Here is a 14,034-nt window from a genome sequence, read left to right on the forward strand (position 1 = left end):
AGTTGCAGCTGGAACAAAAATCTAAACAGTGAAGCTGAAAGAGCCTCGAATGCTCCACGGATCAAAATCTCGATCCCCGCGGGTTTGAAGGAAGGAAGAATTTGTAAAAACGGTATTAATGCCGTTCTCTTCTCCCCTCAGACGCCTTCGATCGTGAGTACAAGTTGGCGTACGACCGCCTCGTGCCGAGCTTGGTGAAGCTGACCCACAACTGTGACCGTCCTCCCAGCACGGGGGTCATGGAGTGTCGCCGGACGTTCGGCGAGCCCTACCTGTGAACCCCCCCCCCCGTCCGTCCGTCCGTCACACGCCCGGACGAACTCTCATCGTCGAACGCTTCAAGACGAGCTCAGGAAACCTGTTGGAAGACTGTGAATGTGCACTCAGAGATCAAAACGGTACAGTGGACTGTGGTCAGCGTGATGTAGCCTGAAACGCAACGAGAATCACTTTTACAGACGACGTCTCGACTCCGTGACGAAGGGAAACCAATGCACAGCGTTCGTGAACATCCATCGTTCACCTGGTTTCTCTGGGAAATCCTGTGAAAACGATATATATACAAACGGCAGCAGAGGATTTTGTTTTTTAAATGCAGCATTTATATTGTATAGTCACAGTATATGAAGACAGTTAGCAATATTTTAATTTGAAGTCTATTTATACAGAGTCAGCTTTATTTATTCTAGCGTTTTATCGTGTCCTGTAGTCGCCGCACGTCGTTTTCTCCGCCGCTCGTTTCCAACAACACGCGGAGAAGATGCCGACGTACGAATTCATGTCTGTTGTAAATAATTAACCACGTTTCCGAAGGGGCATAAAAACAAACATTTAAATTGGAGCTGCAGTAATAACGAATGAGACGTTCTGATACTTGATTCATCGTCATTATTCGTTGAGCTCATTCTTGTCAGATAATATTTCCGTCACGAGTTGAATCGAGACCGAACCTTCGGCTGCAGCTCTGATGTAAACGTGTTCAGCACCTTTTCAAGCTGCCTTGTTTCATGTCCCGCTGCTTTAACTGTCATTTCATTTCAATGTAAAGTTCCACGTCGGTGTCGTTTCGGTTTGTTTACACTTCAGTGACTTTTTAAAGTTTCCTCACGTTTCGTTAACCAATCAAACGTCAGTGTTAGGGTTCCTGTGGGGAAGCTGCGGACTGGAGGCCGGTGTGTGATCATGTGATGCAGTTTGCTCCTCTCACCAAGAACATGGCCGACGTTTCTACAACCAAATCCCGAAGAGACAAATAAAAACCGGAGCTGTCGTCGTGAGTCACTTAAACCGTAGAAATCACCTAAACCTCTGCTGCGCGCCCCCGGGCCTCGACCACGAAGCCAGTTCAACCCCGGATATCGTGAACCCGGCTTCACTCAACCCGACACGGGCCGTCCTGAGAACCTGATCTACGAAGCCGGTTAACTTTATATACTGTGATGAACTCTCCCTCTTTTTGTCAGACGCGGTTTTAAAACCACAAGAAAAGCCTGGAACACAAGAACGATTCATCTCACTGTCAAAATGTCTGTCACAGGTTCTGTTTCTCACTTTACTGTAGCTGCAACTCGGGATCCTGTAGATCATCTCTCTGGTTTTTATCTCTTATCTTAAACTTAAACCGGCTCTTATTAGCGCTTTAAATCCAGAATTTATTAAATCCACGACCTTTCATGGAAACTGGTTTGCGTAGTTTCCCAGTAAACCTGACGACACAACGTCCTCGGCTTCCGTAATAATAAAGAATTCAGCTCAGATCCTTTCTTTTTATTTCTAAAAAAAAAAAAATCGAAAAACTTTAACTGTGTATTTTCTCTTTAAGTCAAACTAATATTAATGTTTAAACAGATTCTGGATCAACTGGATTGTGTCACCGGGACATGACGTGTTGTCTTCATGCGTGTGTTGATCAAACATGACGACGCACTGACACGCTGGTTGCAGGAGGACGTCCAGGGTCAAACCTCAAGGGCGTCTCATGAATGTCAAACCGTGTGAGTGTGTGTGTGTGTGTGTCTGTGTGTGTGTGAGTGTGAGTGTGTGTGTGTTTTATCTGTGGCAGAGGAAACCAAAACAGGGAAAGTCTGGAATCTGCACTTTGACCCTTGACAGTGAACTTTCAGCCTTAAACGCTGGAGTCCAGGAGGAAGCTCGTGGACGGCAGCGGCTCGGGGAAGCTGTCGTCCGTCTGTGGATCTTTGATGTTTGTGTTAGAGAAGAAATAAAAAAAAGTTGTACAAATGACTGATTTTTGCAGAATCTGGGGCCGTGTACATTTTAACGGGCCCTTTGTAGAAATCACGTTTTTCTAACAGTTAGTTCAGACGCGGTTCTGAACTGAGACACCGGATCTACGGGACGGATGGACTGTCAATAAAATCATGTACGAGCTCAACCACGGCTTCTTCTTTCTTCATTTTTTGTTTTTTGACAAAGATAGACCTGTGACTAACATGAGGTTTTGGCCACAGGTGGCGTTATAGAGCAGTTTTGTTTGTGTGATTCCAATGAAAAACACTTGTTGATGTTGGAAACGTAGAAACACTGTAAATCATCAAATCTTGATGTAAACAGACCCATTTATGATTGATTTGTGATTTAAAATGTTGTCGGCCATTCAAGTTACAAATACAAAAATCACTGCGTTTAATCTTATGTACTTATGAAGTGTTTATCTCAGACAAACTTCATTATTTTAAATCTGAGAATTACATTTTTCATCCCTGCAGCTTTTTGCTTTGTTTCCCAGCAGAACACGTCTCCAGTTCACTGTAGGAAAAATAATTTATTGCAGCATGAAACTTTACTTTTAAATATCGACAGTTTTCTCATCAGTGACAAACATCTGCATCAATTCAACACTGAACAAGATGTGAACAGCCGACACACGTTTACTGACACACAGACGATCACTGGATCACTGCAGGCGACTCAGTGAGATACTGTTTCACGCAAAAACAAACATGAACACGCACAAGTTTGATGTTTGAACACAACGACAGAGTCTCTGGGATACAGTTCAGAAAATGATGAACACGCAAAACAGAAAGTTGCATCCACTGATGTTTGAATCGCTGCACAGTGTATCATGTATTTAATAACAAATCTATTTAAGTGCTCACAACGTTGAAGGAAAAATCCGCCTCGAATCAGGGGCGATGAACTGAATCCTGCACGTGGGACGATTCTCTTTTATCGTTTGGTGAATTTATATTTTCACCGTGAACGACTGAGCAGTCGCAGAGGATGTGAGGTCACGTCCAGATGTTTCCAGCAGCAGCTGCGGAGTCAGAAAACACGTTGGTCCAAATCTAAAAGTGGGGCCAAGCAAAAGTTAAAGAACAAGAGTCCAAAGCTGAAGTCGGGACATTTTTCTGAAATTTTCCCGGACGTGACAGTTGCTCTGGACGTTTTCTGGAACTTTTCCTTCCGGCCCCCTGGGAAAACGTCCGATTAAATGTGTGGACATATTGAGTGACACTGTGTTTTCTTATCAGGACTCTTAACTAAACTCACAGTTCAGACTTCAAGACATTCTCTTGCTTACTAGTCCAAAGTTGAAAGGTGAGATGTTGTTGACCTGAAGCTGCTTTCAGACGTGCACTGAACTCTGGACATTTTACCGAGGGGCTGCAAACGCAGATGTCCGAGTCAGATTCCATTTTCCGGACTCTTTTCCTGCAGCGTCCCAAGTGAAACATCTGGAAAATGTCAGAGTGAGAAGAAAACAGCAGGAAAACGTCCCCAACCAGCGAGTGGACGTGTTGATGAGGTTTCTAACACGTGACGGACGTGAAACTGGAAGAAGACAAACATCTCAGGATGAAGAAGAGGAGCCTGATCTCTCCGCAGCAGAATTTATACGTCTCGTCTACACGTCAGAGCTCGAACACACAAAGTGACTCAGGACAAAGCAGCTGGAGGTGAATCTCAGCTGGAGGAGGATTTTTCCTTTAACGTTGCTCGTGTCTCTACTGTGTCTCTACTGTGTCTCTACTGTGCTGGGGCCTTTGAGGCCAGGTCTGGTTGAATCTAACTCGTCCTACGTACAGTACTGATTCCGTCTGGCTGAGGTTTTCCCCGGCGGCTCAGATTGAAACCGGGCAGACGAGGACCCGGTCCTCCAGCAGGACGCTGAGGACCAGGAACACGAAGTACAGCGCGAACATGGTGAGGCCCAGCGTGCGGCTCATCTTCCAGCGACAGGCGGCGATGGAGATGATGACGAAGAGGAGCATGAGGAAGAGCAGCACGATGGCGCAGAACAAGCCGTTGGAGCTCACGGCTATGGGCTGGCCGTCGTGGAACAGCGTGAACATGAGCCACGGGACGGGCAGACTGAAACCAGAGAGGACGGTTCAGGGACACAAGTAACTTTTCAGATTCTTTTTTATGGATCCTGAATTGAATTGATTGTTTTCCTCACGAGGGAAACAAAGACAGAGGCTTGAGAAGTTGTGTTTATTTGCGGTCACTCACCCGACGGTGATGTCGAAGATGTTGCTGCCCACGGAGCTGGACACGGCCATGTCCCCCAGACCTTTACGGGCCACGATGACGCTGGTGATCAGGTCGGGGATGGACGTCCCGGCTGCCAGGATGGTCAGGCCCATTATCTCCTCCGAGATGCCCACGGTCTCGCCCACCTGGGACGGAAGAAGAAGACGGACACGAGGACACGTGATGAACATGTGTAGAACAAGTGGGGTCGTCCTTTAAATGATTCCAGTTCACACCTTCATCAGAGTTTGAGCTTTTGTGAAAAATTAACTCTGACCTTTCGAGTCAACGTGTCCACGTCGTGACATTTAATTTAATATGAAAAGTCACGAGCCGTCGAGGTGAAGTTACACGAACAAACGAGAGTGAATTCAAATGTCTGTAACCGTGGCAACCGACCTGATGAGCCCACCACACCATCAGATAGGAGAAGACGCCGATCCACAGGATACAGCCGATGAACGTTATGACGAAATATCTCCTGGACGCCTGCAAACAGAAAGATCGCGTCAGAACACGGCTCGTACAGACGCAAACTCCGCGATCGCCCCCTGGTGGCTGGTCGCGGTGCAGCTGCTGTTTTGCCCGATACAGCGAAGGAGGATGTATTTGTCGTGCTCACCAGGTTGCGGACGTCGGGCAGCGTGAGCCACAGCGGGAACACGATGGGCAGCAGGAACAGGTAGGTGGCCTGTTTGCCTCTGGTTTCAGGCCACGCTAAAGACAGAGGCTCGTTCTCCTCCTCCTCCTCTTCCTCCTCCTCCTCCTCCTCCTTTCTGCCGCCCTCGTCTTCACTCTCAGCCGAGTCGCCGCTGTCCTCGTCCCCGCTGTCGTCCCCAGCGCTGCCGTCCGAGCCGTCCGAGCCCCCCGCTGAGGCTGCCGCCGCCTGACGGAGGAGAAACACACGGTTTGTGGTTCTGAGTTGTGTGTTGAGTTGTGTAACTGTGTCAGTCTGTGTAATTAGATCTGTAAATGGGTTGTTTTACATTTTCCAGAATCTTTTCTTTACCCTTAGCAGAGGTTTGGCAAGTGAGGCGGCCATTTTACATCATTTTTCTCAAGTGTTTTATTCAAACTCAGGAACAAATCACACGTCAGCCATTAATCTACCGTTAATCTACGGAAGCATGTCAAAGAGTTCATTTGTCTGCTCCCTTCATCTCTATCCGACATTTTCTTATGTGTAAATACCATCACTTCCATTATGTTACAAACTGTTTCTTCTAATCAACGTCGTTCATCTGTTGCCCTTCCTTCCGTCCCGGGAGAGGAATCCTCACACGTGACTCTGAGGTTTCTACGTTTTCTGTTTACAGGGTTTTGTGGTAGTTTTGCTCTTAAGCGTGAAGAACAGAGGATGTCGCACCTCGATAAGATCTATGAGATGTGATTTGTGAATATTATAATATATAAATAACATTTGATTGATCACTGGCTCCATAAATCCGCTGCAGCGAATCAACTTAAAGCAGGAACGTCTTCAGATCAAGATCCTTTTGTGAGCTTCGACACAAAATTTGTGTTTGTGAATCTCTTGTTATTTTGCTGGTTGGAGGCCGAACAGTTCAGAAACATCTGATCTGGTCCAAGCTGCGTTTGTTCTCTTTTATTACTGGAAGTTGTGCGTTTTAAGAAAGTGAAATAAAGCTTGTGTATTACATCTTTAAGGGTACGGTGGCCCGGGGAGCTCAAAGCACCACAACACAACCAAACACACAACACGTTGACTGCAGAGTGTTTTTGTTTGTACCTTGGACTCGTCCGGTTGGTCGCTCGGCTTCTCTTCTGCCTTTGGAGGCTGTGAGGTCGACGGCTCGGCTGCAGCGCCCCCTGGTGGATCAGCAGCGGCGGTGGCCTGTTCAGACTTTGGCTTGTGATCATCATCTGAAGAAAGAGAAACACACAGAACAAGATATTTAGATTGAACAACAGATTTAACTCCGAGGAACCAGATCGTCTCTTTGACACTTTTTAAAATCCTCCGAGGTCTCAGCCTCGTTTTCCTTTTTCAAACGGAACTGATGTTTATTTTTTTTGTTTTAATGATGAGACGATGAAATTATTCTGCTGTGTGAGCTCGTATGGAGCATCAGTGGGAGTGATTGGAGTGTTTGAACACACACACACACACACACACACACACACACACACACACACACACACACACACACACACACACACACACACACACAGTCCCATCTGCATGTTAAACCTCAGGCTGATTGAAAGGCCTCTCCAGTTCCTCTGCAGCCACTTCGCTCCTCATCAGTCGTCACAGTGACACACACACACACACACACACACACAGACACACACACACACACACACACACACACACACACACTGAGAGGCTCCTCTGATTGTGAAGAACCACGTCCTTCAACCCACGGAACGTCTCCGTCAATCAGGCAGACGACCGGACGTCTCCACATAAAAATATCTTTCATCACAATGATCGACAACATGGACGTCAGTGTGAAGCCTGTTGGTTCACACCCACATTCACTGAAGGGATTTGAACAAACAACACAACTGCAAGCAGATAAATATCATGTTAAATAAACCGACTTTCAGAGGTTGAAAAGGTTTATTTAACATGATATTTATCTGCTTGCATCAAAAATCTCTGCAAACATAATTTTGCATTTGAATTTTCCTTCTTCAAAACCTGCAGCTGTTTCTCTCGGAGACATTTTCACTCTCACTCACCGTCTGAGCAGCGTCGCTGTGATTCTCCTGCGTCGCTCACAGGTTTGACTTTGTTCTTTGCTGCAGTTAAGAGAAGGACGACTCACACCGATCACACGTGTGTATGACCCACACACACACACACACACACACTGGCACCACCAAACGAGATGCGAACACACAAACATGCAAAAGTCCAACACAGACAAACAACCACCGAAAATAAACAACAAAACGAAACATCCGCCCTAAATCAGTCAAAGTCAAACTGAACTGAAACCAACACGTCAACAACACGTCTCACCAACAACAACATGTCTCACCAACACGTCTCACAACAACACGTCTCACCAACAACAACACGTCTCACCAACAACACGTCTCACCAACAACGCCACCAACAACAACATGTCTCACCAACACGTCTCACCAACAACAACACGTCTCACCAACTCAACACGTCTCACCAACACGCTCACCAACAACAACACGTCTCACCAACAAAGTCTCACCAACACATCTCACCAACACGTCTCACCTGTCCTCTGCACTGAGCCGTCCCCTCTGACATCACCGTTAAAGGACGTCTCTGAGTGAGACACATCAGAGCAAACACCTTTGGTCTCCTCTAGTTATACATATATGTATATTATATATACACAAAAACACACCATCACAACCACACACGACAGGAAACGACATCAAGACGACTTCCTGCTGCCGCTCTTACCTCGTCTGGCTTTCCTTGGCCCCGGGGTTTTAACGGCCCCTCCGAGGGCCCCTGCCTCTAGGATGAAAGCCAGCAGCAACAGTTTTATCTCCTGGATCATCTGAGTTCAATTTCAGTTTTGTGTTATTGCCTCATTTTGTGTTTGCTGCCACCAGTTTACAGTCGCGGTAAAATCGCAGGGGTTTGGTTTGATACAACGACCGACAGAGGAAATCAAACTCGATCCAGAGGCATTTTACTGGAGGAAATTAAAAATGAACGGCGTTTTCAGACACATTAGAAAATACCCGTTGGTCTGACGATGTCGCGTTAGGAACTCAAACGGTTCAAAAGCTGCATCTCCGAGATAATAATCATTATTGGATTCATTTCTCGCTTTCTGGTAAAAAGGACACAAAGTCGGCCCTCTCGTCAAAGCTCCGCCCCCAAAACACTTGATTGAGCCTTGACTGACAACTGCCGGAGGACGACTGGCTTGATAACGTCTGAATATGTTCTCCGCTTCGGGGGTGAACGTCTCTCTGGCTTTATTCTGATGTTTCTGGTGCAGGAGCAGCGTGAGTGCGAGGAGAAGAGCTGCAGCTGGAGCCCAGGAGACTAGAGCACAAGCAGGGAGTGTTAGAGTGAGAGCTTTAAACACATCCTACTCTCTCCAACTGACAGACCCCTCTCCTGAATAAACTGGGGAACCAGAGTCGTGACGCTCAGTCCAGCTGCAGCCGAGGCCTCGACCGCCTCGCTGCTCCTCCACGGAGATAAAGAGCTTGGTCCTGCAGCACCCTGGCTCTGATCCAGCTTCTATTAGCCTGTATTGAAAAGCTGATTAAGGATGAGCTGTGGCCGAGCGCCGCGGGAGCAGAGGAACAGCAGGAGCCTCCGAGGACGAGCTGAAGGTCGCCGCGGTTCAGCCCCCGTCACCCAGACTTACAGGAGGGGGGGCACGGTGCTGGGTCACCGCGGCCGAGAGCTGCAGCGGTGATCGATTAGTCGACTGTTATATCAAAACATCTCAAAGCTTCAAATTCTCAGAGGAGACAATTAGTTTATTTATTTTTGATTACATATGATTAGAATAATGTAACTGGTCGTTTCCAGTTGTATATTAACATGACCGATGACAAAATTGTGGTAATAATCAAAAATATTAAATAAAAAATAGTCTTCATGGGAGAAGCTTTAATCACTGATACACATTAATAAATTTAAATGTTTTTATATCTACATGATAATGTGATTATAACATGAACGAGACTTTTAGACAAAGTAAATAAGATATTGACGATAATACAAATAATTATTAATGTTGCGTAATTGTCCAAATTTTAGGCTACTGCTTCAAATATAATTTTGTTTAAATCTGTAATTATTAGTTTGACTGAGCATAATTCATTTGTGTGTTCTGTTTTTGTTTATTCTCTTAATAAGTGAAGAGAGAAGCCGCCTCCTTCAAATCGACAGGAAACATCTGTTTTCTACGTGTGACTGACGACTGGATGGGAAAAGTTTGAGGATCAAATGTAAAAGTTAAAGATTTCGTGGTTTGTCTCATTTCAAATCTCCAACCCGTCTCCCAGGAGGCTGTGGATATTATATCTGGAGTCCAGGTGTTTGTGCTGGTTCTGGTCGTTACCTTCTCCCAGAGGGTCCAGCGTGTGGATCATCAGCTGGAAGATGGTGCTGCGCAGGGACGTGTTGTGGAGCGAGGCCGAGCTGCCGCCTCGCTGCAGGACGGGACGAAGCTGCGACCACAGACAGAGCGTCAGTGATTTCAGTTTGCAGACACCACCATGAAGAAAGAAGCTGCATCACTCGTATGCGTGTAAACAGTGGATACGTGTACATCCCTTTACAAAATAAAGTAAAAGATGATATAAGAGTTCAAACTCCAGTTAACACCAACAGAGAAATGACTTCACACACCCTGAGTCTCGCTCTGTCGTCGTGCGGCTCTGACGGCTGCTTGTGGAGTTGAGGGCCGCTCGGAGGAGGCTCGGGCGCTGGTTTGGATTTTTCTTCCGCCGGTGGTGCAGCAGGAGGAGGAGCAGCAGGAGGAGCAGGAGCAGGAGCAGGTGGAGGAGGTTGTGTAGCATCACTCTCCTGTAAAGTCACAGAGACAAAATACGCTCTTTGTAGTCGTCAATACAATCTTTACTTGTTGTTGTTGATTCTGTTCGACTTCCTGTGGAGAAAAAAAGACTTGAGCTGCAACAATTATTTGACAGAACTATTTTCATATACTTTTTTTTAAGCAGTAAGAGGAGGATGTATGAATTTAAAATTGAGGATGTTATGTTTTTCTCTGTTTTATCGAATAAATATAACAAACAAAACATCTGATAATTCCAGTATTCAAATTGTGCTTTTTCCACTATATCTACTACTTTTGTCTACTTTGTGACAACAGATCTAGACCATCACTTCCTTTCATGCCAACAAACATAAGATAAAAGCAGAATAAAAGCATCTTGAAGCAGCAGCTCCTGATTCCTGTGGGAGCCCATCGCCTGTGCCACGTGAATCTTGAAGCCCCGGATCCTGTGTTGTAGATTCAACAGGTGTGCGCAGGTTATCGTCTCCGCACACACTCGGAGATCAGACCAAACCAAACACTTGATTGTGGAAAACGACAAGAGATGAATAAAAAAAAGCGTCTTTTGAATCCCAGTAATTGGGAGTTGCCGGTGCGGCTGCGTGCGTCGCTGCTCTCGGCGGCTGAAGGGCCTCGGGGCGGCTGCAGACGTGCCTCTGGGTAATTGGAGAATGTGCGGCCTGACACTTGAAACACTGAAACGCCGCGGTGCATGTTAACTACAGGCTCAGACGTTTACCGCTGCGTGAAGCTGCGTGTCTGCAGAGACCTGAACCTTTCTGAAAACATCATTTCTAATGTAAACCGAGTCTGCGCGGTGACGTCTCCGTCACTCGGTGACACCTGGACTCTTTCTGTCGAGCTTCAAAGGGCTTTCGCACAAATACGGTCCGTCACCTGCTCAGACCCACAAATCCCCGTTTCCTCTCTCGCTGCGTCCGGACAACAGTCTCGGCCCTGACGAGATGAAAGAGCAGAACGCACAGGGCAGTGTGTGGATGGAAGATGCTCCTGTAACATCTGCTCTGCACACACACATCTGTTCTCCCCCTGCAGCCTTTGTTTCACATCACTGTGGGCTCTTTGTTTTCAGGGGGTTGATTTAAAATAGTGTAAAACCAACACCTGATTGTGAGGATTGTGTTATTTTGGTGGTGAAGTCCTTGTGTGTCGGTGTGTTCATGAGCTTTGAAGTTGGTATAAGGAACAAACATGGACGCTGTTAATAATTTGTGTTTAGAGCATTTAAACAACACACGTCACGAGAGAGGACAAATCCAAAAAATGTCTGCATTGGCTAAAAAGTTTTGTGTTCGGTAACAGTTTGCATGAGCAGATACGTGTTGACCTCTGACCTCCATCTGTGCGACTCCCATCACACCGAGGACCTAGATCTTCTCAATTAGCTCACGAATCTACAGCTGAGCAGGGACGTTTTTTAAAGATGTAAAAGTAGAATGAATGAATGTATGTATACATTTATATATTTTGAATTCATACATTTTGTTTTTTTCATGTGTGTTAATGTTAGAAATTAGATTTTTACATTGTCAAATTGCTCGAATTTCCAGCTAATATTCTTATTTAAGAAGCGAGAAGTGTTGAAGTGGCGTCGAGGCAGCACTTCACATCTGTATTTTACTTTTTAATCGACTCTCCTACAACTTTAAACACTTCAGGTATTTTCTTTATTTCCTGATGTAAACTTTTCCTCAGATTCGTGTCTGAATGCGACTCTGACCTTCTCCGATCCCTCGGCCGTCCACACCTTCACGATGCTCATGTGCTTGTTGAGCTGGGTCTTGACCGCCTGCTCGACCTGACTGTTGACCTTCATGAAGCTGACGTAGCTGACGTAGCCGAGCACCAGCAGGAGGCTCTCCCACCACATGATCATGCTGTCCAGGAAGAAGACGATGAGCATGATGAGGTCCAGGATGTAGAAGGTCACGTCTCGGAACAGGGGCCACCAGGTCAGGTGCAGCATCTCCCGGGAGAAGATGGCACACATGCCGATCACGAAGAGGATGTTGAAGACGGCCGAGCCCACGATGGTGCCGATGCCCACGTTGCTGTGGGAGATGAAGACGCCGATCAGGGAGGTGAAGAGCTCGGGGGCAGAGCCTCCAGCCGCCATGAAGGTGGCCCCGGCTACGTCGTCAGAAATCTGCATCTGGACGGTGATGACCTCCAGCGCAGGGACGAAGAACTCATCGCAGACGATGGCCAGGGCGACAAACATGTAGATCATGCCCATAATGTGCAGGACCACCCAGCCTTGTCGTCGCTGCTCCACTGAGAAGATGTCCTCGGGGTAACCGCCCTTCCTGCGAGGGGCCTGGGGCGGAGGAGCTGTGGTGTTGGATGGCGGTGGAGTTGGAGGAGAAGGTTTGGGGGGTTGAGGTTCTACGTAGATACACTGTTCGATGTCTGTCCTGTTGACGATCATCACCGGAGGAGGTTGGCTGCCCTCGGGTGAGACCACCTCCTCCTGCGTCTCGTTGGAAGCCGTCACCTCCCGAACGTGGACCTCCACCACATCCCCATCGCCTCCCTCTGCTCCCAGAGCGCCGGGCGTCTGCGAGGAGCCTCTCAGCTCCGACAGCCTGGCCTTCAGAGTCAGAGTGTAGACGAAACACAGCAGCACGCCCGAGACGAAGAAGAGGACGCGGCCGAGCCTGAGTCTCCTCCTCGGAGGCGAGCGCACGTTCATTGCCCCTCGTGGTCTCGACTCCAGACAGGAAGCTACGTCAGATGCATTGCTGATGATCCTCGATGGATCCATGAGGCGAGAGGAGGCCGCTGGCAGAGAGGAGACACACACACCTGCACACTGTGTGTTTCATCTTTCACTGCTGGCAGCTTCCGCCTGTGGACGAGGAAAACAAACACACAACTGAGGATCTCATCGTCCTGAACACGTGTGGTTTCCTCTGTGGTTTCCAGAGGCAGAGAGAAGTGTGTGTGTGTGTGTGTGTGTGTGTGTGTGTGTGTGTGTGTGTGTGTGATGGGGATGCAGACAGCCACCTGTTACTATGGCTACGTAATCACAGGCTTTGGCTTCTCACAAAAACATCGAAGACACGTTAAACACGTAAAAAAAAAAAAAGGGAATAAAACCTGCGTCACGCGTTAATTAAAATTAACGCAATTAAATCCAGAATTGCCTCTTAATTGAAATGTAGTGTTACAAGCGTGGGCGCGCGCACACGGGAAGAACGTGATGAAATGCGCGTGCACGAAACGATAATTACACGAAAACACGAGTTAAAACATCAGAGTTGATCAAAAAAATGTTTAAAAAGCCAGTGAATCTGTGCGTGGATGCGTCGCGTAACGGAGACACGCGCGGATTATCGGACAAGATTCAAGCTCCCTGTCAATCTATGTTCCTCCAGATGGAAATATACAGACGTCCAGATGTTGTGCGCGCGCGTGTGTGCGTGTGCGTGTGCGTGCTGAGGGTCTCACCTGTGGCCGCGCGGCACCTCTCCGTCCCTCCAGCTGTGCGTAACGGGCGCAGGGCTGCTGACTCCGGGCTGTGTGGAGCTACAAGGGCGCAGCGCAGGTCGGGGCTGGAGCGCGGATCAGCATTACGCTGCTGCTGCGGCCGCTGCTGCTGCTGCTGCTAAGAGGATTAACACCTCTCACCCTCCGCACGCAGCCCGGTATCAATACGCCAACGTTCACAGAGCCGGAGGAGTCAGGTCTGGGTTTGGGGGAGTGGTCGAAGTGCAGCCTCATTATTAGTGTTTTTTATTATTAAGGTTAGACAACAAACATTTCACATGAAACAACTTTTCATGTACATTTTGGAAATGTGATGTGTTTTGCCCGAGCAGAGGAACTGGGTGGAGATGAATCAGCTGTATGAATAAGAGCTGAAATGATAACTTTACCAATTTAATAACCAAATAACCACATTTACAAAACAATTCAAATGAAACAAATGACAATAAATCATATATATCATATAAATCATGGAATAAATAGCACTGGAATGAACCGGGGCGGATTTCAAACTGCA

At 47.2% G+C, this 14,034-nt stretch overlaps 2 protein-coding genes across 8 annotated transcripts in view; one reads left to right on the top strand and one right to left on the bottom strand.

Annotated features, from left to right (window-relative positions):
- Positions 1-2,395, top strand: part of LOC118114915 (C-myc promoter-binding protein-like) — a 53,104-nt gene extending 50,709 nt beyond the window's left edge. For all 6 annotated transcript variants that reach the window (XM_035165714.2, XM_047342680.1, XM_047342691.1 and 3 more), the window contains one exon: positions 142-2,395. In XM_035165714.2, coding sequence (XP_035021605.2) covers positions 142-278 — 137 coding nt within the window. In that variant the 3' untranslated portion in view covers positions 279-2,395. The remainder of the gene's footprint in view (positions 1-141) is intronic.
- A 375-nt stretch (positions 2,396-2,770) lies between these two features.
- Positions 2,771-13,624, bottom strand: LOC118114984 (sodium/potassium/calcium exchanger 1). 2 transcript variants are annotated; one of them, XM_047343647.1, is made up of 10 exons: positions 13,479-13,624; positions 11,749-12,876; positions 9,839-10,015; positions 9,549-9,657; positions 7,919-7,975; positions 6,251-6,384; positions 5,123-5,386; positions 4,900-4,989; positions 4,480-4,646; positions 2,771-4,338 (listed from the first exon to the last, which is right to left on the bottom strand). In XM_047343647.1, the coding sequence occupies exons 2-10, from the start codon at positions 12,790-12,792 to the stop codon at positions 4,089-4,091; spliced, it is 2,292 nt and encodes a 763-aa protein (XP_047199603.1). In that variant the 5' UTR covers positions 12,793-12,876; positions 13,479-13,624; the 3' UTR covers positions 2,771-4,088. The 2 variants fall into 2 exon arrangements, with proteins under 2 accessions (XP_047199603.1, XP_035021738.2); XM_035165847.2 differs by lacking the exon at positions 7,919-7,975.
- Positions 13,625-14,034: the final 410 nt, after the last annotated feature.

This window comes from Hippoglossus stenolepis, chromosome 1 (assembly GCF_022539355.2).
Source record: "Hippoglossus stenolepis isolate QCI-W04-F060 chromosome 1, HSTE1.2, whole genome shotgun sequence".
Taxonomy (NCBI): domain Eukaryota; kingdom Metazoa; phylum Chordata; class Actinopteri; order Pleuronectiformes; family Pleuronectidae; genus Hippoglossus; species Hippoglossus stenolepis.